Source organism: Hoplias malabaricus, chromosome X2, assembly GCF_029633855.1.
Source record: "Hoplias malabaricus isolate fHopMal1 chromosome X2, fHopMal1.hap1, whole genome shotgun sequence".
NCBI lineage: Eukaryota > Metazoa > Chordata > Actinopteri > Characiformes > Erythrinidae > Hoplias > Hoplias malabaricus.
Genome location: NC_089819.1, coordinates 5,799,133 through 5,825,812, shown reverse-complemented (window position 1 = coordinate 5,825,812; position 26,680 = coordinate 5,799,133). Strand labels below are relative to the sequence as shown.

Below are 26,680 nucleotides of genomic sequence, written 5' to 3'. Positions count from 1 at the left end.
TATTTATTTATTTGTTTGCTTCTCCAACGACTCCAAACATGTCTTGGCCACTCGACTGCACCTACGGTTACGCAAATTAGATTTTTTTCTTAGCTATAAATTAAAGGCCTTTGTGGATCTAAGAGATAATAAGATAATGTAAATATCATGTGACTTTGTGAAATGTAAGTGTTAGACTCCCACTGAAGAGAAATCAAAGGAAGATCGACAGATGTGTTTCCAGAGGCAGGTTGGGCTGTGCAGGTTGAACTCCTCAGTGTCTACAGGTTCTCGTTACTGCTTTTATTGTACTGAAGAATTACCATTTTATCAAAGAGACGTCTTTTTTTCTAACGCGGAGTGCTGACAGTGTGAGGGGACTCGCGAGTTCAGGAGCTAAAATTAGGCAGCAAAAACATGAGAGGCGCGAAGCACGCGCTGAAAGGGGGCGGGGACGTGTGTGTATGTGTCATTTGTCTGCGGGCGCGCGCTGGAGAAGCTGCCACGCTGCGCTCTCGCTTCACTCTGCGCTCGCGCTTCGCCAAGGAGAACTCCCAGTCTCCAAAAAAAAGCGTACTCCAGCATTTTCAGTAGAATAATCGACACGAACATGGTCGATTAAACCCAATCCGAAAGCGACTTTTCGACGTTTTTTTTTTCGGAACTTTCTTACCCCCTCAGTTGTGTCTTGGAGCTGAGCTTGAGATGGACCCCCTCTACACGTCCACAGAGGCTTGGCCGGGGAACGGGAGCGCTCTGGAGATGAACAGCACGGACTCAGACGCCTACTGGAACCAGTTCGTGCAGCCCGCGTGGCGCATCGCGCTGTGGGCCGTAGCGTACTCGGCGGTAGTGGTGGTCTCCGTTGTGGGAAACGTGACTGTGGTGTGGATCATCGTGGCGCACCGGCGCATGCGGACAGTCACCAACTTCTTTCTCGTGAACCTGGCGTTCGCGGAGGCCAGCATGTCCGCCTTCAACACCGTGGTCAACTTCGTGTACGCCGCGCACAACGAGTGGTACTTCGGCCTCGTGTACTGCCGCTTCCACAACTTCTTCCCCATAGCCGCCGTGTTCGCCAGCATCTGCTCCATGACCGCCATCGCCGTGGACAGGTGAGCGCGCGCAGATTTCCCTCGGTTTACTAATACTCTTGAAGAAAAGCATATACAAGGACACGCGCAGATACGTGTGGAAATGCACTGGTCAAAGAAACCAATGGGAAAGTACATGGAAATATGTGTCATGAATGGTGAAATGGAAAGTGTATGGAGAAGTTCGTGGTCATGAAAATCAACGGGGAAAATATTAAGTAAAATAAGTAGAAATGGGGATAAATGCGAAAAAAATGCATCAACATGGGAAAGTTTAGGGACATTGAAATATTTGGGAATTTATGGTGGGGCTGCGCATGGGAAAATACCAGGGGAATAGCACATGGGCATGGAAATATGGGAAATAATAGAGATGATATACATATGCTTGGGAATATTGACAAAATGCATGAGGATGGTTTAGGCGTGATAGGTTAATTTTAAATATGGGAATATGGCATGGACACATATGTGGAAATATGGGATAAATTTAATGAGAACATACCAGGGGGAAAGCACATGGGCATAGAATTATAGAATAAAGTGTTAGAATACATGGGCATGGATATACAGAGGACTATATATGGGTGAAAGTGGACATGAAAATATACATCTGACGTTCATGGACACTGAGGTATATCATTGTCTATCAGCATAGAAATATATAACTAATACATGGATTTGGAAATTAATTGGAAAATATATGGTAAAATGTACAAAGACGTATATTGTTCTGAATAGAATTTCAAAAACACTGTTTACTTTCTGAGTTCCTTTTCCACAGTTGCTAAACGTATTCCATAAACTATTTTTAATTTTTTTTATTAATTAATTTTTTTTTGTATGTATTCTGGAGCTTCAACTGATCCATAAACAAGTGTCTGTTTCTCCCCAAATCTCATACACCACATGACATATCACAATATGTGAGCCTTTTATCTGACTAACTGTACTTGTTTTAGAATTGTTATATTTACACTCATACTTGACCTGAACACACACTTGTCTTGGAACCAAATTGGGAAAAATAAATAAATAAATAAATAAATACATTTGAGTTTACTTAATAATAAAGGGTTAACTGAGATTAAATCATCTACATCCAGAGATATAATTTTAACACCATGCGCTCATTCTCTAACTGTACATCTTGATGTAGATGATTTAATGATATTCGCCCCTTTGACATAAAAAAAAAGTAAATTCAAAGTGTAAATTTTCAGTGAATAACTCAGAAATAAGCTTGTTAGCATTTATACTCAGACTAGTCTTGGACTCTGTTATTCATTTGCAGGCTATTCCTTATAGACCATAGTTTTAAACCTATTAGTATTAGTATTTTTCAGACTACTCCTGAACTTTATTTGTACACAGACTTCTTGAAATCATAAGTATTTAGGCTTGGCTAAGACTTGCTAGTAATTATACTAAGATTATGATTACAACTACTACTACTACTACTAATAATAATACCAATAGTAGTATTATATTGTATTTATTCAGCACTTTTCAAGAACCAAAAATCCAGTCATCAGAACACAGAACATCAAAAGACAGACACAGGGTCAAAGAACCAGCAGAGAATAAATAAGTCCAGGGGAAAACAGGAGCAGCTAACAGCAATACAAATGTGGTGAGCAGCTGCTTTGTGTTTGTAGCGTCAGTGAAAGTGGGCACTCTTAACCATCATGCTGGGTAGAGTAGCCGTGTTGAAAGTGGTCATTCTCTGATGGCATGCAGGCTGGTCTTGAACTCCTTAGTATTTACAATCAGTCTGGTCTTGGTCTCATTAATATTTATAATCTGACTTATTCTCTGTGCTTGTTCACGGTCGCCCCACTCATTTAGTTCATACTGCTATGGTATGATATACCCAAACCCCTTCAACAATCATTTTATTTTGTTAAAATAAACCCCACCCAGTTTGCTCTGATTGACATGCTTAGATGTCTATCTTTATGGGTTTTCTCATAGGCTATTTATTAAAAATTGTTGTTTATGTTCAGATATTGTACTGATCTCCTATATGTTTGTATCAACATGTTTCACAGTACTGAACACTTTCCTATGCATCTAATCCTCCACTTGAGCTCCAGTTACATTCAAGTGTCTGCAATCCTTCAGTTCCGCTGCTTATCTCTTGCCTTTCAGCATTGAGTGCTGTAAACCTGCCCTTTAATCTGCGTTTAACATTCAATTACCCACCAGAGAGAAAGAGCGACAGAGAGAGAGAAGCAAGAAAGAGAATGCATATCGAGAAAGAAAAAAGAAAGGGAGACACAGAGACAGGGGGAGAGATAGATAGAGAGAGAGAGAGAGAGAGAGAGAGAGAGAGAGAGAGAGAGAGAGAAATTAAAAGAAAGATAGAGATTAAATTGAGGAAAGAACTAATAAACAGGGATCATGGAAAGCAGAGATCGGGATAAAGCACAACAATAGGAAGAACAGAGATAGAGGAAATAAAGAGAGGGATAGTAAAGAAAGATCAAGAGGGTAAAGAACAAAAAAGAAAGAGGGAAGTGTAGAATGTCCAGGACACTGTGTGTTTTCGGACCTCCATAGGTGAAGGGGATGCTTTGTTGATTTCTAATTTACTCAGATCTCTCCAAAGTCAGAGGAGATTCTTTTGTTCCTTTCCCTCTGTGGAGGCATTCTGAGAGAGTACTGCAGGAGAACTCTGTGGTTCTATATTAGGAAATCAGTCAGAGACGTGTTTACATGTTCACACTCCTGGAGTTTCTCTCTTTTTTTCACCTTTTTTCTTTCACCACGCCTCAAGAGAGCATGTAATTTGTTGCAGATATTCATTTCAGCTTTCAACCAAAAAGCCACAGAAGATACAGCCTCCTGTAACAGTCTTATTTCTGTAAACACCACTATATGTACAAACATTTGTGGCTCATCATTTTTCTTAAATTAATTGTATCCATTTGTATTTTGACCCCATTTCCCGTGACAGCCTCTACACTTTAGAAAGGCTTTACTTTAGATTTTAGAACATTGCTATGAGCATTTGATGGCATAGAGCAATGATAAATTCACGATTAGTTCTGATTCTTATCCCAAGATACTAGATGGTGCTTTTATGTTCCTGAGAATGTAGGTTTGCCTTCTAGACAACAAGTGGCATTGGGCATGGTGATATTCAACACCACTATATGTACACTATATGTACAACTGAATATCTATGTCCACAATTGATGTGATGCATTCACTCATAATAAAGGATTACTGCAAACCTTTGTGCATACATCCAGAGCCAGTCCAGGCTTTCCTGGGGCCCTAAGCAAAATTTTGATAAGGGGCCCTCCTACCTGAACTCTGAAGCCAAATTGTGACCATTTTTTGACAGTTGCACCTGACTATTTACTTTTATTTTCCCTTCGTTTTTTTGTCTTAAACATCCATATACAGAACAAAATGAGATGTAAACAAACAATATTTCTAAAAAAAAAAAAACAATATAAAAACGGTCTGTGAGGAGTTTGATGTGTTCTCCCCATATTCACACTGGTTTCCTCCGGGTGCTCCGGTTTCCTCCCGCAGTCTAAAAGCATCGTTGGTATGTGGATTGGTGACTCAGATTGTCCGTAGGTGTGAGTGTGTGAGTGAATGTGGGAGTGTGTGTTGCCCTGTGAAGGACTGGCGCCCCCTCCAGGGTGTGTTCCTGCCATGCGCCCAGTGATTCCGGGTAGGCTCCAGACCCACTGTGACCCTGAACTGGATAAGCGCTTACAGGCAATGAATAAATGAATGAATATATAAATAAACAGCTGCAGCACTTAAGGTGGAATAGAAGAAAAAGAAGCAAACATAGATGTTTATTCTCCAGCTTGCAGCCTTGTGTAACCCTAAATGATGCAGTAGTTTTGTCGAGGCACCTGTAACTGCCTCACTGTTTAAGGTGTAACAAAGACGTCAAATATGCTGGTGTTAGTGTGATTGTGTGAATATCATGGCAGCATTTAAGGTGGAGCTGAAACTTCTAAGTCAACTTAGTACTTGGAAGTAACTATATCATTTTTAAGGTTGAATGAAATTGTAAGGAAATTTAAGAGTGTACTGGTGTGTTTGGGAAGTTTAAACGAGTACTAGACAGTTTAAAAATATCAGTATATATTCACTTTTCACAAACTTTGGTTCATGATACTGAGATGCTGCAAGGCTTTTAAGGTCGTGGAGAACAGCTGTGCAGTGCATGCCACCTCTAAATATATTACCACGGCTATGTTAGTAGACTATTATTTATTAACAATCCAACCTCCACAGGTTTAACTGACTGCTGTTCCCACAGCTCAGTCTTGTGGAGTCTTTTTTTCCCCCTCTTTTCATATCCTGGAGGATAGTTTTGCTTCATCTTCTGATGATACTCTAAATCCCGCTAACTTTACGCAAAGGGTGAGATAAGAGGGCTTTTGTTCATTTGCGGGGCCCTACGTAGTGTGTGTAGTGAGCGTATAGGGCGGTCCAGCTCTGCATACATCATTGAAAAGCAACCTAACACAATCAACAGTAAATAATGTAAATAATGTGGATTTTCTGATATTTTTAAAAAGGGGACTTAATATAATATTATTTTTTTTAATAAAATAAATTATATATAATATAATTTATTGCAATACTATTATTTACTTTGTTGTAACAGTGGCCAAGAGGCAGGATGCTAGCGCAAGAAGGTTTTGAAAAACAGAACAAAAATAACAAACATAAAACTAAATATTGGAGAGACAATACATATCTTAGGAAATATATAAGGAAATATACTAGGAACACACAGATGAAAGAATCCTATAATTGATCACAGCAAAAATGGAAAAAACAACAGTCTATGGCCAACACAAACTTAAGGTGAGAGGTATCTATAAAGGGATGTTCCAACAAGAAAAAGACTTTCTGGGTATGTTTACATGCAAAACAAGGTAACAGGTGTGGGAAGAGTCAGAAAACTAAAACAGCTTTAGGCTATAATAACATTAATAAAAATAACGATTTTAACCAGTTATATGTCATGTTTATTTCAGTGTATTTTGTATGTATTTAACACCAGGATGCAGCTTGTTCTTATTTGTAGCAGTCCTTTGGCTCTGTAGGAGCTGCCTATGAAGTTAACTCCTGGTGTGTGGCACTGTATGAAAAAAATCAAGAAAACCAAAAGGGAAGAAGATCTCAGCAGATAGAGGCTGACATGAGTAGCATTTATTGTGGAGAACATTTAGAAATGGGCAACTTATGATGGAAAAACTTATTTACCTTTAACCATGTGAAGAAATTAACTTCATGTGGATACAGAAGCCAATTTCTTCCATTAGTAAGACTTTTTGTGGTTTTTTTTAACACTCATTCGCCTGCAGTATTTCAAAAGTATGTTGACATACTTTATTAAAATTTGATTATATATCATAATAGTGATAATCCTTAAATACTGATTTATTTTCTGAAATATATTTCATTTTATTTTCATTATCAAATAATAATGACTGAATTGGCCTTGCCTTTTATTATTTTATTTTTCACCATAAAATGACAAAGAAGACAATATCTTCATCTACAGTACAAAATATCATTAAAAGATTTAGGGAATTCAAATGTATCTCTTTATGTAAAGGACAGGGCCAGAAACAAGTATTGGCTTGCTGTGGCACTTGCTCAGGTGGCACTGATTTACAAGCAAACACAATTCTGTAGTGGAAATCACTGCATGGGCTTAGAATCCCATTTGAAAATCATAGTCTGTGAACACAGTTCATCACTGCCTCAATAAGTTCAAGTTAAAACTCTATAATACAACGAGGAAACGATAAATAACCAGAATCCAGAAATGGCACCACTTTCTTTGGGCATGACATCATTAAAAATGGACTCGTTTGAAGTGGAAAGGTGTTCTCTGGGCTGACAATAAAAATTTGATTTTTTTTAAACCATGGGTGCTGTCTAGGCTAAAGTGGACAGGGACCTTCAAGCAGATTATAAGCACAAAGTTCAAAAGCTATTATCCGTGATGGTATGGGGTGCATTAGTGAACAAGGCATGCACATCTGTCAAGGCATTATTAACTCTAAACAATATATACATGTTTTGGAGCAACATACTTCCACCCAGAAATTGCTAATTTCAGGGAAGACCTTGCTTATTTTATCAAGACAGTGTCAATCCATTTTCTGCAAGGATTATAACAGCATCAGACCCCTCAGGTCAGACTCATTGAAAACATCTGTGCATTATGAAGTTAAAAATACTACAATAGAGACCCCTGTTCTGTTGAGCAGATGAAATATTATATGAAGTAAAAACAGGAAAACATTTCATTTTTAGAACTACAGCAATTGCTCTCCTCAGTTCCCAGTCATTTACAGAGTGTTGTTAAAAGAAGAGATGAAGAAACAGAGTAGTAAACATGCCCCTGTCCCCACATTTTGTAACCTGTTCCTGGCATCAGATTAAAAAGAGGCAAATATTTTTCAAAAACAATAGATTTTCTCACTTTGATCATTTGAAACGTCAATTAAATGTAGGGTTTATATGATTTGCAGATCATTGCATTTTGTTTCTTTCACATTTTGCAGTAAAAATGCGTTTTCTGGAAATGGAGTTTGTAATATAAAAACCCTTGTGTGTATGTTATATAGAGGAAAAAAGTGGTCCTTAATGTTCTTTAAGTATGCATTTAGAGCTACTATTGGCCAAAGGGGAAATGGCCAGACAATCCCAGGGCAGAAAAGCAAATATAATAATCTCCGGTTATGAAGAAGCATTTATTTAGCCTTTTCTTGACACTGGCCACTAACTGGAATTTTCTCTGCCTGTGTCGAAGAGCTAAAGGATGATTTTCTACAGAAAAAAAGTTCAGCCTCAAACTATTGAAATAACATCTCATTTGTTCAAAATATTCACTACATATGTCAAAATAATGACTAATATATCGAAGATAATTAATTATTATTCATTATATTATTTTTATTTCACTTGTTTAACCTTATTTTATTTATTTTATGATTTATTTGATTATGATTGATGCATAATTACATTTTTCTCAAAATAATCAACAAACATTCCTAGCTTTTTAGTTAAGTATTTAATATGTAGAATGACCTCATAATAAAAGTAATATCCAACATTAAGTCCAGGGGGAAAAAAATTAATAAAACATGTAATATATATATATATATATATATATATATATATATATATATATATATATATATATATTGAATATATGAAACAAGATTAATACCATGTGGTGTTTGATTTACAAAACTTTTACAGGATGAATTAAATGAATAATAATGTAATATGTGAAGCACATTAATATGTGGTGTGGATCTGCATGACCTTTTGAACTTTCCTTGTATCTCCGCATGTGATCCTGATCATGTGTAATTGCCTTTGGGCTTCAGCAAATCACTTTAAACCAGCCTGACCGGAGACACTGGACAGAACATAGTGGAGAAAATGACCCCAGCTGGACAAAAAGTGTGTGTGTGTGTTTGAGTGTTTTGGTCAGATGTGTTTTCCTTTATTATCCACATTCTAATATGTATTTACTCTTGTATATGTATTTCAGGTATTTTACATTTAGTTTATGAAAACTCCTACAATGTAGAGCTGTTTGAATAGGTTTGGCAAATAAAACATGGCCTGTCAAAAATGCCATCTTCAACTTTGTTCCCAGCAGTGATACTAACTGTATCACCGGAGAAAGGTCCATCACACCAATAATGTTTTAAAAACAGTGATCCTGTGGTCAGAATCTGACCAGTAATTAAAGAGGTAGACACAGAGTGTGTCAAGGTGTAATAAAGGTTTGGAACACATAAACTGTATTTTTATGCTAAAGTTTTTTCTTACAGAACTAGAAAGTATCTGGATAATCAGACCTTCACAAATTTCAAGGCAAAGTGCCCTCAAACAAGTCCAAAAAGTGGACAATGTGATAAATGGCAGGGTAGACATTTTTAATAAAGTGGACATTGAGTGTGTATAAATAATTGCAAATACCCTGGAGATATGGTCTCTCTGATTATAAATCTAAGAGCAGACACAGATTCTGCACCATTTTGCACTTACCACAACTCATTCATTTTCCTGAAATGACATTAACAGCTGATCTGGTAAAGGAGTTGAGTCACTCAGACTCTGGACAGTGGCTGTCCACAGCGCAATGTGGTGGATAACTGATAGCCCCTTTCTCAGTCTTTCCACAAAAATGCTGAGTGATTTCTCAGGTCCCAAATCTGGACGAGACTCCATCCTCTGCTGTAATTCTCCTTTGTAAATCCAATCCAAGACCAGACTTAAGGAATCCAAATCCAAATCTGGTTCTACTGGCCAAGTAAGAGGTCACTTATAAGGAATCTGGCTTAGCAGTTGCTCCTTTTAAGGGAAGATTAATATAGGTAATTATATTATATATAGTAATTCAGGAAGAAAACAACAGAGAATATTTATATACAAATATTTAACAAATTGTTATAAAATAGTTATCTCATGCTTTACAGGGAACAAACATGAAAAATCATAATGTACTGAACTTTTTTCATAATTTTGATATCATATTGTGTTTCTTATTTTTAGTAGACATTTTCTCACACACACACTATCACTATATATATATATATATATATATATATTTTTTTTTTTTTTTTACTGTACTGGGTACAGTAAAACAAATATAAATATACCATAACTTTTGAAAGGAGCATTCATTCATTCATTGTCTATAACCACTTATTCAGTTCAGGGTCATTGCAGGTCCGGGGCCAACCCTGAATCACTGGGTACGGTGAGGGCTGGGATGTGAGAACACACCCTTGGTGGGGTGCTTTGTACCGAGCAAATTAATGTAAATATTAAATATTTCCTCTGCGCACTTTTTGTCATATGAGTTCAGAAGTTCAGTAAGCTCAGAGTTCAGCATTTTAAAACCCATAGGCTCTGGTCTACAGAGATGTGGACAAAAATAAACTGTGTGTCTAAATGTTTTGATAAAAAACTGTGTTCCATAACTTCAGTAGAGTTTCAGAGAGCTTTAAAAAAGAGGCATTTGAATGGTGGAGAGATCTCTGCATGTTGAAAAGTGCAAAAATTGCAACAAAACTAAACAGATCAATTTACATGTGGGTTTCTGTGGTAATTGAAACAGTGAATAAAACGTACAGACATAGTAAACTTAAACCAAGAATAAGCTACAGTTGGTTTCCTACTCAAACATACCGTTCCACCTTTAAAGTTTCAGAGGTGTGTTTTGCTGTGAAAACAGAAGTTTGCCAAAATTGTCTACTGTGCCTTTAAGAACTTGACAAGTATTTTTCAGACTCTGGAGGAAAATCCAGAGATGTAGTGCTAATGTTAAGATCATGATTTTCAAACTCTCACTTGTTCAGATGCTTTAATGGACAGAAGGAGCTAATTCAAGAGGTTCAAATGAGGATTACTTGACAGGAACTGAGAATTCTGTGGACATTAGGTGATTTAGTCAGGCCTGACTAGCCCATTAATTGATTATTTTGAATATGCCTGGTCTGTCCATGCTCATTGGATTTGTATTTCTGCAAGATACAAGATACATTTCAATGCCTTTGTAAGTTTGTGTGTGTGCCTGGCAGAAGCTTGTGAGGATGTTGGCAGACTGTTGGCGGGGGAAATTACAGTTCAGAAATAAACTTGTGAGTTGCCTAATTAATCTGCCAAGTGGCGGCAGAGTGTGACGGAAGTGTGCATGACCTACCTTCATTTACAGACCTCCATGAGTCATTTCCTTCAACAAATAAAAATGTATTTAGGATGAGATTCAATTGGACATCTTAACATCTGGCTAACAGGACCAACAAAACAACAGAGGTCAAAATTGGACAGCCTGGTTAAAAAAACTTTTGGCAGCCCCCCTAGTGGTCATTTCAGCAAAAGAAAAGAAATCAACCAGAATCATTTTAATTAATAAAACAAAATAAATAAATTATAAACTATAAGGACAAAATGATTGAGACACTAATTATTAAATTCAGGTGTTCCATTGTGTGCCATTGCCACAGGTGTATAAAATCAAGTACCTACCCATGCAGTCTGCCTTTACATACATGTGAAAGAAACTCTCATTGAGTTCAAGCATGCTATTGTAATAGAATGCAACATTCCTCCTAGACATCCCACAATCATCTGTGAGTAATATTATTGAATAGTGGAAGTTTTCAGGGACCACAGCAACTTGAGGTTACAGAATGAGGTCGCCAAGTGCTGAGGCACACAGTGTGTAAGTTGCCAACCCTCTGCTGAGTCAATAACTTCAGAGTTTGAAACGTCCTGAGTCATTAACATCAGCAAAAAAACTGCACAGTGAGTTTCATAGCATGTGTGTTTCCATGGCTGAGCAGCTGCATGAAGGCCTTACATCACCAAACACAATGCCCAGTGTCTGATGGAGTGGTGTAAAGCATGGTGCCACTGGACTCTGGAGCACTGTAATCATGTTCTGTGCAGTGAAAAATCACGCTTCTTTCTCTGTCAGTCTGATGAATGAGTCTGGGTTCGGCATTTGCCAGGAGAACATTAAATGCCTAGCTGCACTGTGCCACTGTGCCAGGGATAATGATATGGGGTTGTTTTTCAGGAGTTGATCTAAGTCCCTTAATTCCAGTGAAGGGAAATCTTAATGCTTCAACATGCCAAGACATTTTAGAAAATTATATGCTTCCCTTTTCTTTTCCACCATGACTGTGCCCCAGTGCATAAAGCAAGGCCCATAAAAGCATGGTTCTGTGAGTTTGACATGGAAGAACTTGACTGAGCCCTGACCTGTACCCTTGGGATGAACAAGACCATACATTGTGGGCCAGGACCTCTCATCCAACATTACAATCTGATCTCACAAATTACCTTATGAATGAATGAATGAAAAAAACCCAGACACACTCAAAGATCTTGTAGAAAGTCTTCCCAGAAGAGTGGAAGATGTTACAGCTGCAAAGTGGGGACCAACTACATATTAATGCCTATGGATTTAGAATGGGACACCATAAAATCTCCTTTAGGGGTAATGTGTAGGTTTCTTAATACTTTTGCCCTTGTACTGTAACAATGTTATTGGATTCAGTAAGACATTGCTGGCTCTCAGTGTGTGGAATGTTATGACATTTTGTTGACCTGCTAGCAATTGAAAATATAAAGAATTTATAGGATTGTGAAGATTGAGTGCTTAAAGGCATGGTTTGACCCGTATGATATGAGGGTCCCAGAATTTGACAGTCTTGTCCAAACAGAACATTGAACAACAGTTTGTTCCAGGTGGAGCCCCCTAGTCACATTCTACAAGTTTGCAACATTTGTTCCCTGCTAGTAAAAAATAAGGCGTAAAAAAGAAAGATGAGAATGCCCTTTTATAAGCATTCCTGAGAGAAAATTGTGTAGTTTGTTGAGGTGAAGAGTGTGGTTCAGAAATAAAGTTGTGAGCCACATGTTGCCTAATTAATTCACAAAGCAACCTGCCTTCATTTACACATCTCCATGTGTCAAAAACAACCATAATTTACTCAATTTTTCTCTCATGAAAAGAGAGACTGAAGCATTAATTCATGTTCACCACCAGGAGTGAGAGGCACTAACATGCTTTTCAGATTCCAAGAAGAAGTTGTTTGGTAAAATAATTAAATTCACTCCAGATAAACTGCTACAAAACCTTTCACAGCTGCTCAATTAGTTGTTTATTGGCAGGTGAAAAAAATCATGCAATCACTGATCATTCTTTCTTTTCATGTTGGCAAATGTTTGTTCATGCAAATAAATATGCACATTGATTATTTCTGGAGTCTTTTTCCTGGGAACATTGGACCAGATCAGATTTATGAATTATTCATAACAAATCACACTAGACATAAATGCAGCATGAATGTTCCATTAATAAACATATGCATCTTTTCCTTTAGTTAAAAAAATATACAGTCAGAGACCACCATACATTTATTTATTGTCCATTTAAAATAGGTATTAGGAAACATGTATTTAACTAAAAATTAAATTTACAGCTTTCAATTTTTGGAGCCTTGTTTCCTTTTATTTAAGGAAATCTGCTGCCACACTTTAAAAGTTTAGTATTGGATGTTGGTTGCATTTTCTGCTTGTTGCCATCCAAGTGATTCAAAATTTGTGTCTATTTCCTTTTCTCTTGAGCGTGGCACATCTTTTCAGACCCTGTTTTGAGTTGTCTTCACACAGTGAAAGGCTCCAGAGTGCAAATTATAGAGTCACAATTCGGGAGGCCAACTTTTTCTCCATTGTGCCCAACCCATTCACTACATCCATGCTCAAAACACCCACTGCATCACTAGCTCTTCACAGGGGTCATCAGGTAGGCACCTCTGCTCATCTGTGTTTCACTGAATTAAACCCACAACACCTCCAAAATGTTCAACAGTGGTGTAATATGGCTGAAAAACCTAATGAAGATTATCCATGGATTTTTAATAGTTATACTGCTGGGAGACAGCTTTGATTTTACTTTTTGTTTTTTAATATATTCCTGAAACTACATTTTGCAGTAATGGGACCATCATTACAACTAAAATCTGAGGAAATGAATTGAAAGCACCAGATGGAACAAGAAACACCCTTAGATGGGTGGATGGGATACAAGATAGGCTAAGCTAATCCCATCAGTCCGTTTGGGTTTTAAAAACTAGCCAAAGTACGCCATACAAGTTGTAACATGCCTAATTAACTTGGACAAAACAATCCATAAATATATTACAACAAAAGCATGACACAGTGTTAATATGTTCCCAAAAATACATTGGTAGGCTCTGGCTTTGAATGAAATCCGGAGCAGCAAAAAATTTTGGGGAAAAATTGGCCTTGGATATATAAAATAGGCCTGCATTTTTAAATTCACAATCATGAACTTTTTATATTTCCTTTATTAAAAGACAACAGATTATATTTGTGTCAATCATTTAGTGCCATGCTAACCAATGTAACAGAATGGCCAGTTATTTTTCTTCTCCTTGGGTGATGAACTGTCTAATGGCAGCACTTTGAAAATATGTATTTAAGATATTTTTAGTTAGCTAAAGAATCATGTCTGTAAGTTAGTTTCCTATGCAGAAATGAATCCTAAACCAAACACACTGCATTCACAGCACTCTAAATTGAGATTCTCCATTGGCAGAAAAATACAGTCTATTGAATGAAATGACTGTCTGAGAATCCATCTACAGTTGTAGTAAATATAATATAGTAAGTCATATTTAGGTAGATACAACCATGTTTTTTCATTATATGTTTCTTGACATAAAACCAAGAATTTTAAATCTGAATTTTAAATCTGTTTTTTTTTTTTTTTTTTTTTTTTTAACACGTGAATGAAACATGAAGTAAGTGGATTGTGTTGGGGTGAGGCATTGTACCATTGTGCCACATGTGTATTTGTGTTTTAGGGGAACTGCTTTAGAGTGAGGGCTGAATGTAATGAATGGGACTTTTTGGGTTATATTCTTGTAAAATATGGATTAATCATTGATTTCTACAAAATCACCTGTTTCAGCTCTAAAGGGTTAGATACCTTTATGGGAAATGCCCTCTCAGCAGCCATCTTAAAATAGTTCCCAGGCAACTATTCATACAAGATCAGGCTTAGATCTCTTTAAATAGAGACATACAAATCCAAATCTATATCTAATCGAAATGGCTCAAAGAGACATAACATAATAATACGCTATGTTATGTGTTACAGGAATTCTTATTCCGTTTTAACCAGTGACATGTCTCCACTTCCTTTTTAAAGTGTTTGGTGATAATAACTGATATATTTTCTGACACCCCCTCAGGTACATGGCCATCATCCATCCCCTGAAACAGCGTCTGTCATCCACTCAGACCAAGCTGATCATTGGTGTGATCTGGGTGTTAGCGCTCCTGCTGGCCTTCCCACAGTACTACTACTCCGACACAGAGCAGCTGCCCGGCCGTATTGTTTGTTACATTGACTGGCCTGAGTACACCTTCATGAACTTCAAAACAATGTAAGAGTGATTTTGCTGTTTATCTGAGTAGAAATTGTGGCTTTATTTTGTAAAAAATTGTAGCCTCTATGAAAAAAACTTGTGACCTTTATTAAGCAAGGCCATATGAAATGTTACATGAGACATACAGTTGCCATTTTTGAAACACCAGGCATTATGCACATGTCTAAAATACTCTCACAGACATCTAATAATAAGTATAATGACATGAATGACTGTCTCCTCATTTCTGAAATATCAGTAACACAAGTGTGACAAATGCTTTGTCAATAGGTCTGCATGGTGTCTTTATTTTTGCAGAACTGTAATTCAAAAAGTATTAAATCACTGGAGATTATTCATTCATGTTCCTTCCTTTTCAACTACATTTGCACAGCCGGCCATTCATCTTAATCCTGAACTAGAAAATGTATCCTCTACATATCTCGAGTGGAGAATTCTCAGTTAACAATGTTAGCCCTGCAGGAGAGCTAATCTGTGTCTTGGAAATACAATCTACCTTCAGGCAAATTGTTTAGCTGAAGGTTTAAATGGATAAAGGTTTAAAGACCCCTATCAGTTCCTGTTTGTTTTCTGTGGTTTAGTTTGTTCTGTGGTCAAAAGCTCAGATCAGTTTTCTTCGTATCTGACTCGATCAGTTTATTTGGACACGGGTTTGGAGAAGCACAATGAGTACAAAACCAGATTGGACATACAGTAGCCAGTGAGTTGATTTAATCTTCAGCAGCTGTTACTTGTATGGCATCTTAAGAATCTACACTATATAACCAGATGATTTTGAACAAACTCTCATTCAAAAATTCATTAACCATATCTCATGTGGAAAGCCTTTATTCTAAATGTTGGAACATTTCTGTGAGGTTTAGTAGCATTCAGCCATGAGATTATTAGTAAGGCCAGGTTCTGATGTGGGATAATTATTTTTTGGCACTCCAAATCATCCCAAAAGTTTTGGAAGGAGCTTTTAATTTGTGTTTTGCTAGTGGACTATCAGTACACCAGCAATTACGAAGATGTAGATTTTAAATTTATATTTGATAAAGGTGTAGCTGTAACGCAGGTTACTCATATATTTTTGAATCTAGTATTTGTTGTTAGGTGTGTTCTTGTATGTCATTGTTTGCTTTTGTATGTGTACTTTTTCTGCTATGTATTAATATATTATTTTTGCTTTGTGCAGACTGGTGTAGTGCAGCCACAGACACGTATATTCTTTGTCTTTATAGAATATAAACATTTCTGAAATTAATTAGCCATTCAGTGATGATTTATTACTGAATATAAGCTTCCATTATTTGTGTAAACTTCAATATTTGCTTAGCTCCAGTACAAATCTAAGGAAGCGGGTTTTACACACCAAATGTAATGAGTAGTCAAATTTATTTGCTTTAAGGGAGAAATTCTTTGTTTTTTGGTATTTTCTAAATTAATATAGGAGTCTGGGGTAATGGCTTGCAGGCTTTGCTGTTGTTCCGGTCTTAATAAATTAAACACAATAGCTTGTGGCAGTGGACCATTGGACCTATTTCCAGACTACTGCTCTCTCAAGCAGAACACTGAGTAGCCCCACATGCACAATCCCAAAATACTGCTGTTTTTCATAAAGCAGGGATTCAGTTAAACTACATATTTTAAATCACTGTATTAGTCTTGAAGACATATGTGATGATGATGATCTTTATTGTCATTATACAGAATGTACAAAGAGATTGGGGAGCTACTCCTTTTTAGTGCAAAAAAAATGTACCAACTGTAAACAAAACAATTTATAAAAAGATTTATAACGAAATATACAAATATACATATACATATAAATATATAATAGTAATGCAAATATAAAAGAAAGAATATAACACAGAAGTGAGTAAAAAAGAGTAGCTCCCCAATCTCATGGCTTGGTGGTTAGCACGTTCGCCTCCCAGCACTGGGATCTTGGGTTCAAGTCCCATCTGGGTGGAGTTTCCATGTTCTCCCCGTGTCTGCGTGGGTTTCCTCCGGGGGCTCCGGTTTCCTCCCACAGTCCAAAAACATGGAGGGTAGGTGAATTGGCTTCTGTAATAACTGTCCTGGTTTGTGAGTTAATGAGTGTGAATGTGTGTGTGCCCAGATATAGATTGGCACTCTGTCCTGGGTGAAATCCTAGTGCCCGATGCAGTCCTCCAGGTGGACGGTCGTTTCTGGTTGAGAGTACGCTGTGCGCGTTTGGCTGCCGCTTCTCGCCAGTGTGTGTGTGTGAATTGAGCGTTCTGAGCAGTGTAGATTGTAAAGCGTCCTTGGGTGTCTAGAAAGGCGCTATATAAGTGTAACGATAATAATAATAATAATAATAAAAAAATTTCGCCAGGGGGTTAATTTTCTTATTGTTGTTGGTGCCTCCGTTATCAGGAAACACACTGAGGCCCAGAGGAAGGCCATATGTTTGGGTTCAGTAGAAACATGAAACAAGTTAATATCATGGTTCTTCCTCATTCTCCAGAGAAGCAGTGGGATGTAAAGTTCACCTTGAAAAAAGGATGACGATCCGTTGAGCTATTTCTCACACTGCAACCCACCTCAGGCAAAAAAAAAACAAAAAAAAAAAAACACCCACACTCCATCAAATCGAGATGTCAGAACTCCGCCATAGATTGTAGAGCTGCGAAGAGAGATTAAAAGAAATTATTTGTGACAAGCATTGGTATGGACAGTTAATGGAATTTAGTCCTGCTCAGCAGGCTCAATGTTATGGAGAGAGATTAGTCTCAAAATATTGACAAATGCGTAAATGTTTACCAACTAATTAAACACAAGTCACAGATGTGTCATTATTCACAAATAATTATATCCCAATCTGTGTCTCGCGGTCTGGACCAAATTGGTCAATACAGGTTCTGGTTTTTACAGATATGTTATCATTTAATGTGAAAATAAATACATTTGTTTAAATTTACATTGCATATATTTGTAAAGTCATAGTCTCGAATTTATAAATTGTGGCATCTGCATTTGTGGATCAAATTACTCGCCTGTTTTGGTGACATATTTTTGTTAATTTCCTCTGGCGGGTTTTTGGATTTTGAGACTTTCTTTCGCATTTCACCCGATCCACACACAAATGCAGCCTGATCCCAAATGTTGCCTCATCCACAAGTGTGGCCAGTAGGCGAACAAGCTACCGCTATGTAACACTGCTGTCTTTACCAGTGTTTCAGGACTGACCTGTTGCTCTCAGGGCCGCTGCAAAAAAAAAACACTTGTAGGCGGGACTGTGACTCAATTGGCTGCCGCAGTAAATAAATAACCGCTAACTCCGGCTGCTGATTGGCTAAATAAGAGTAATCACCAATGAGAAGCGCATTTCTGTTTACGTGGCGTTTCTGTCCCTCCCTCCAGCTGAGGGAGAGCAGGTTCTGTCTGTCTGAAACAAATCACCCCTCTTAACAGTCCAACCTCAAAAATACGGAACACAATGCTTCTCGTATCAGTAACAATAAAAAATGGGCATGGGACGTCAACCGCTGTGAGCAACACAAGGCTTCTCTGGCATTTTGGGAAAAGAGGACAAGCGGCGGAGAGTGGATACATAAACATTGCAGTGTTGTTTATGTTATCCAGCCTAAAACGGCATGAACATCGGTGAAATGGTGAAAGGTTGCTGTGTCTCGAGTGGAAAACCTATCGCAAATGTAGTGTGTTTTTTTTTTTTCGATTTTCCAGCTTTGAAATAAAATTGTGGAACCATGGAACAAGTCAGGGAATGTAACTTGTGGTAGCTCGTTTAAATCATCTGTGCACTTTATTTTCGTATGGATCAAGTCCGTTAATCACTTTTATTTTTTCTAAATAACACTCTGTTGTGTTCTTATTCTGTTTATCCCTATAAGGCAGTGGTTCTTAAAGTTTTTAAACTAAGTACCACTTATTTTCAAATCAAAGCCCCCCAAGTACCGTCTATGAATCCTATGAATGTCTTGCGGTGGGTGGCACAGCAGGTAGTGTCACAGTCAAACAGCTCCAGGGTTCAAGTCCCACTGTGGGTGACTGTCTGTGAGGAGTGTGGTGTGTTCTCCCTGTGTCTGCGTGGGTTTCCTCTGTGTGCTCCGGTTTCCTCACACGGTCCAAAAACACATGTTGGTATGTGGATTGGTGACTAAAAAGTGTCCGTAGGTGTGAGTGTGTGTCACCCTGTGAAGGACTGGCGCCCCCTCCGGAGTGTGTTCCCACCTTGTGCCCAGTGATTGAGTGTAGCCTCCGGATAAGCGGTTTCAGACAATGAATGAATACTAAATTAATTGCTAAACATACAAATAACCAGGCCTAAACAAAACGCTTTAAACACAATTATACATTTATGAGAACATATACAATTTTGGGGAAATAAGCATTTTGAAAGAAACAACATGAAGAAAGATCGATATAATATGTGCTTTAATAGACAATAGGTGAAAACTGTGGCGCTTGAAGCAGGTGCTTACAGCTCTCAACTTATATCAGTTGTATATCAGTAGGTGAAGGAGGCGCAGCGTTGTTAAACAAAGCTTTTAGGACTCTAATGAAATGAAAATTGGCCACATTATTTACCTTCAGTTCAGTGTTCTCTCTATGCTTCTAGATTTAGCCCTTCTGGGCTAAGGAGTGTTTTGCTGGGTATGAACTCAGTTTGTTTTTCACGTTTCCACTTTGCCCTTTTTGCTGAATTACTCATGTCTGTCTCTAGTCTTTGCTCACGTTCAGTAAGAAATTTTAACTGGGATTTCTTTACATGGATTTTGCAAAATACTCTGTCCATTGTTTTGTTCTGTTGCTATGAAGTTTGTCCTCAGAAATGGCAAACCCTACCCGCAACACGCTGTTATGTAGTTGCCCATTCTTTATACACAACACAGCTTTTAGTGTCCAAATTCGGTTTGGGTTAAAAGTACAGGGTAACTTCCTGTTTGTGGCACATTAGTATATGGGAGGGGGAAAACTTTTCAAGATGGGTGGTGACCATGGTGACCAAGGCACCTGAAACTATGAATACTGGAAGCCTGTGCTAGCATTTCTCCTGCGGTGTTGCTATCAGTGTGTGAAGAGTGGGAGAAGAGGGTAGCATTGACAAATCAACACAATGGGCACTACTTTGAACACATTTTATAAGTGGTCAGAAACTTGTAAATAACTCATGAAATAATAAAGTTACGTTAAAACCAAGCACACCATTGTTTTTCTTGTGAAATTCCCAATATGTTTGATGTGTTGCATGACACACATTGAAAAAACAAAAGTTGGATCCAAAATGGCCACCATGGTCACCACCCATCTTGAAAAGTTTCCCCCCTCCCATATACTAATGTGCCACAATCAGGAAGTTAATATCACCAACCATTCCCATTTTATTACGGTGTATCCATATAAATGGCCCTCTCTGTACAGTTGATTATCCCAGTTTATTAAGATAAAGAAGATTATCCTATATATTATTCCTTTTTACTCTTTTCAACAAACTGGATATTTAACTTAAATCAGGACAGATGCAGACATAAATGCATCAAGTCAATAAATGGCATGGTTTAACCATTGTTTACAGTGGATTCATATTGTAGTGGTATCATACACTAAACAATGCCAAGTTCTCTCTGATAAAGAAATGAACAAAAATACGTCATGGACAACAGGTGAGTGACATGATCCACAAATGCAGATTCTACAATTTATAAATTCGAGGGACTATGACTTTACAAATATATGTAATGTAATTTTAAATAAATGTATTTATTTTCACATAGTGATGATATGTCTGTGAAAACCAAAAATGTGTATTTATGAATTTAACTGTATGTACAAACTGCAGACTATAAGACTCCGATTGGGATATATTTATTTGTGAATAGTGAAACATATTTGTCACTTGTGTTTAATTTGTGGATTAATATTTATGCATTTGTCAAGTATTTTGAGACTAATCACTGTCCATACCACTGTAGGTACAGCGTCTTTTTATGATTCTCCTCTTGATCCCTTTCCTCTTATTCATGCATTTCCTCTTTCCATCTCCTCCTTCCTCTAAAAATATTTTTTCTTCTTTCTTTGTATTAATTATAATTAATACAATTAATTAATAACCCATTAGATTAGGCCAAAATTTGCCATAAATATTATTTAGCAGATGGGAGTATAGCCGTTTCAGTTCCTTGAAAATGGGCCTCTCTGAGGTAAGCTATACAGTTAGCATTTTTTGTTTGAATCCTAGTAGCCTTCTAGATAGTTTGCTGGGCATGGTTTGCAGAAGAAACGTGAAACTGGTCCCAGCTCAACAGATATTTCAGAATATACATGAAGGAGTCTTACTGATAAAGGAAAGGAATGGACAAAAAAAGAAAAAAACTGCTGGAAATGAATGAAAAATGAACTCTATCCAGTGTGAGATCTTAACATCACTGAATGCCTGGGAGAGAGCAATCTGAGAATATGCTGTTAGAGTGAAAATTTTGTGTGACTGTGGCCAACAACAGCTAAAAAACATAATGCACCAATCCTTGTGTGACAGTAGTGTCTCCTTTATTGACAAAAATTCTACAAAATATTTAATCAGGCATTTTGAGCGCAGTTGAAGAGGCACTATGAATAACCAGGAAACAGATTCTTTCCTCAGGCCTTGTCCACACAAATCTGGATATTTTTGAAAATCCCAGCTATACTGTCCACACCAATTAAAAAAATAAAAAAAAGGCTGAAATATAAATGTCAGCCCAGTAATTAACAACCCAGCCTAAATTTTATATTTACATATTTGGTCTGTTTTCAAGTTTAAATAATCAAAATTAAAACATGTTTTAAAACATCCAAATGTTGAATTATTTATAATTATCTTCTAAAGGTGCTGATGCTCTAACAGGGTTTCCAACTTGTCAGGTTTCAAAAATAATCCTCGTTTACTTGGTTAATGCGAGAGTTTTGTTGATATCCAACTCAGACTTTCTATCCATGACCTGCATGTTTTGTTCAGGTCTTCTTCTGTCTCCAGCAGAAAAGACGGCGACTGCTGTGCTTTTGTAGAGTGTAGTCTTTCAGCTGGTGTCGTCTTGTCCCTGTGATTCAGATGCTCCCGAATTCAGGGGTCACTAATTCTGGGGCTAGAGGGCCTCAGTCCAGCACAGTTTAGAGATTTGTTTGTTCTAGCACACCTTTTGCAATGGGTCATTACCCAGTGAGTCACCATGAGTCAGGGAAATCACCAAACAGCTCTTCTCCAGTTCATCACCAAAATTGGAGACCCTTGCCCTGACCTCACCAGCCATTATCTTCCCTCCCAACTCTCCAACCAAATCTCTGCCCTTAGGGATATGGGAAGTAGGGCTAGAGAGTGGGCTTCAATACTCTCTGATTTTTAATAGCAACTGTTAAAATAAGAGTTCCTTTATTTTTTTACATTAAAAAAAGGAAAACAAAAACATTACCCTCAACTTCTCTTGGGTTTTGGGGAGTGCCACTAAATCAGAAAAAAAGAGATGTACAGCGATCAACCATTGAGTATAGAAACATTATGACCACCTCCTTGTTTCTACACTCACTGTCCATTCTCTGAGGTCCACTGACCATACAGGAGCAATTTGTAGGTCTATTGCAATTTGTAGAGTTTTTAAACTTCATGCCCACTCACTGTCCACTCAGTAAGATACATCTACCTTGTTGGTCCACCTTGTAGATGTAAAGACAGAGACAATAGCTCATCTGTCAACTGTTTTTGTTGATTGTATTCTAGTCCTTCATCACTGGAAACAGGATGTTGTTGGCTGGATTGGTCGGTGTGAGGGCTTTAAAAACTCCAGCCGCACTGCTGTGTCTGATTCACTTGTAACAGCACAACACCCACTAACACACCTCTGCGATGTCTGTCACTGCAGAGCTGAGAATGATGCACCACCCAAATCATACCTGCGCTGTGGTGAACCTGTGGGTGTCCTTTGAAGAACAGGGTGAAACAAAGTACAGTGAGTGTAGAAACATGAAGGTGGTCATGATGTTATTGTTGAATGATGTATGTAAACGGAACAGTTTATAGTATATATTTTGTACATTTTTAAACATATTGAACATTATTCTCATATGAAAATGTTATATCTCCCACCCAGTGTGTGTTCAATTACTACTAACTCTAAGGCTTAATTTTAGGGTTTGTGATCTGACTTTACTCATTTGCATGAATTCCTCGAGAGTTAGACAGCAGAATGTTGCACTCACAGGACCCTCCTAGGTTTCAAACTTCAAAATATAAGTTCCTATTTGGTTGTGCATATTCTGCAGGGTTCTGTAGAAAACATGTTGGTAGAAAAAACATTACATTTTGTGGAGACACCCTTGGTTTTTACTTGGTTCTTCCTACTCATTGATTTTTCTTTAAAGAGTCACCCACTGAAAGGTTTTTTTTCGGTAAATCGAAGAGTTTCTTCTAGAGAACTGACTTGTATGGCTGATCTCCAGCAGTTCAATAGTACCCAACCAAGCTGACCATAAACAAATGGGTGGAAACTATTGTGAGTCTATTTGGTAAGACACCAACATTTCTTTTACATTGACACTTCAGGACTGTAATTGTGTACCTCTGACCCATTTCATTGCTAGATAAGACTCCCAACAACATGGGAACACGTGCATTCTCCTAGGCATGTGAAAAATCTCTGCCTCTTTTCCAACTGCCACTATCAGAACACCAATGGGCAGCTCAACACTCTTGGAGGGGAACACTAACCCATAACAGTTACGCCAGCAGGATGCTGACTGATGAGAAGAGAAGGAGAGCCTTCATACCTACCCAGAGGGAGTGATGTGAATATTTGCAGAGATTTTTTGCCAAGTTAATTGTTATTAACCTTCCCCAACAGAGTTGTTTGCTCACCTCTGTTTAGTATGTAATTCCTACAGGAGATTTGGGATGTGCCTTCAGTGTGAATCACATACAGTTTCTCACGCTGAGCTCTAACTCCCTTCCCGACATGGTTGTACACATGTTCAGCAGACAGAGCAAAGTGGCGCCTCTCTCCACAGCCTTTCAGAGAGGTTTGTTCACCCTCAGGCGGAAAGAACAAAGCGCTATCGACGCCTCAGGAGAAGTTACTCATACCCCATGTCTCTGAAGAACAGAACAGTCTGTGCTGAACAATCTGAAAGCCTTGCCTGCGGTCAACCAGAGCACAATTCCACCTGCAGAGCTCATCCACAATCAGCAGCACAGCCACAATCACCCTGATCACGTCAGAACAACTCAGACATTTATTATTTTTCTGATAAAGTCTGGCACATCTGGGTATCTGACCCAGGGTTCCTTGTGGATATGAAAAACACAGCTTTAGTCTGGCCTGCAAATTTGGTTGAAATCTGAATACAGTAGCTGCAGAATATTCAGTCCCAAGGCTGACCAAAACCATTAACACCAAGTTTTAAATCTTACAGAAACAAGAACAGAAGAAAATATCTGGCAGTTACATAGCTCAAAGTCTGACCAGAACCCACAAAATTTGCCATAATGCTCTCAGTTTTCAACTCTCCACTATCATCCAGAGACAAAAACAAAGCATTACTTAAACCAAATGCTATGTGACCGTGGTAAAACTGACAGGTCTCATCAGATCATTAGTATTTTCACAAAGAGGAGCATAATATATGGATATTTTCCTGGTTTACACTGAAGTATAGCTGGGATTATTGTCTCATTGAAGTTAGCATCCTCCTATGAAAGCATAGAAGACACAACTAAGTAACAAACTGCAGGTTTTAATAGAAGCTCTGGTGGACTTAAAAATTCTTGTAGACAGCTTAATCTACTGTTGTCATGGTAGCCTCACGGATATGGCTGGACCTCAGTGCAACTGCACAACTGATCTAAGCACAAGAATTATTCATTAAATTATTCCCAAGCATGACGTGTGTTTGGAGAATCATTTAAAGCGCAGCTGTGCAGTGGGTACTACAGGTCTCAGGTCAGGTGCTTATACAGGTTTGGTCAAATATGAATCTGAATGATGGGTATAAATAGATCATCATAAAAAATACCCATAATAGCTTGCATTGTCTGACACACAGACACACACACACACAAACCCAGGGTGTGTGTTTCTGGACTGGAGCTCATAAGTTTTGATTGCTGGCCAGTATTATGCACAGGGCACAGTGTCCAGCAATCAAATGGGGGAAGAGAGAGAGAGAGGAGGGTGGGACCTACAGAGATAGATTAAAGCATAGCAAGCATACAAGAAGTAGAGCACCTTTTAAAGAGAAGAGAAAATCAAGCCCCACTCTTGCTTCAGGATGTGAAGTTATTGAGTAGCACTGAGGAAAGGAAACTGATAAAAAAATGAACATTTGCTCAGCATCACTGAAAGTGACGTTCAATTTTGAGAATCTCAAAATGAAACAGACACCTAAGACCGAAGTTTTGTAATCTTTGAAGTTTGAATAAAATTATGTTATTAAGCAAAGGTATGGACACGGTAAATTCAGCCAGACAGTGTTCAGACATGTTTTTCTTTGTTTGGGTCAGTGTGGGCAGTGTGTGCGATTTCACTGAAGCATGTGACCTCATATCAGTCTCAATCTGAGAAGTCACTACACACACACGCACACATACTGGTTTGTTATTCAGTCTTCCTCAAAAAAAAAATAATAATAGAGGGACACCTGTAAGATTAAATTGAATTACAAAAGTGTATGTGTTTGTTATAATCTTACTCACTCTCTCACTTGCAATGGCAGGCAAGAACTGAGAGCTTTGCAGATCTCAGTGTACTTTGAGCATTCTCTCTCTCTTTTCCACATTGTCTCTCATTTCTACTTTCTCTGTTATCTTTCTGTCTCTCTGTGTTCCCTGTCTTTTTCTTCCCTTCTCTATTACCTGTTCTCTCTCTCTCTCTCTCTCTCTCTCTCTCTCTCTCTCTCTCTCTGTGTCTGTCATCTTCATCATATGTCTTTATACTCCATGTAACTGTCACCTTCTCTATCACTTACGTGTTCTCTCATTCTCCCCTCTGTTCCTCTCTATTTCTCGGTCTCTGCTCTTGTGCACCTATCTTGCTGTTTCACACCTTTCTTTTCAATTCTTCATATGTCTACTCACTGTTCTTTCTCATCATTTTCTGCTCTTTGCCTCTTCTTTTCTTGTACTCCCTTTTCTCTGTATTTAATGCTTCCCTTTCTTCTTTTTCTTCTTTATTCTCTCTCTCACACACTCGATTTCCACACACTACTGCTCACATGGAACAGAGACTAGAGGTGTGTGTGTAGTTAGTTATGGAGCACATATATAATATTGTAATACTGTTTTGAATGGACTGATATATATGTAATATAGATATATAGTGTGTGTTCAATGAAAAGTCAGTTTAACTACATATTACAGTGGGTTGGGAGTTCCATATCCTTTCAGATTTAGTGTTGCCTTCTCACAGTGGAAGGATGAACATAAATATTTGTGGATTTGTTCAGATCTGTAATGTCCAGCTTGATTATCTCAGAAACACTCCACAATGAGCTTTATGTGTTGTTAATCTGATGGGTGACATTTTTATTCAAGTGGATTAAGATACAATAATTATATAATTGAAGGAAGTAACAGTGTAAATTTCCATTATATTAACAGCATGACCA

The 26,680-nt window shown here is 37.9% G+C and overlaps 1 protein-coding gene across 1 annotated transcript in view; it reads left to right on the top strand.

The window, feature by feature from the left end:
• The first annotated feature begins 684 nt into the window (after positions 1 to 684).
• The window catches only part of LOC136676978 (substance-P receptor-like), a 37,528-nt gene continuing 11,532 nt past the window's right edge, over positions 685 to 26,680 (top strand). Inside the window, exons 1-2 of the mRNA XM_066654305.1 lie at positions 685 to 1,094; positions 14,885 to 15,079. Of these exons, the coding sequence (XP_066510402.1) occupies positions 685 to 1,094; positions 14,885 to 15,079 (605 nt within the window). The remainder of the gene's footprint in view (positions 1,095 to 14,884; positions 15,080 to 26,680) is intronic.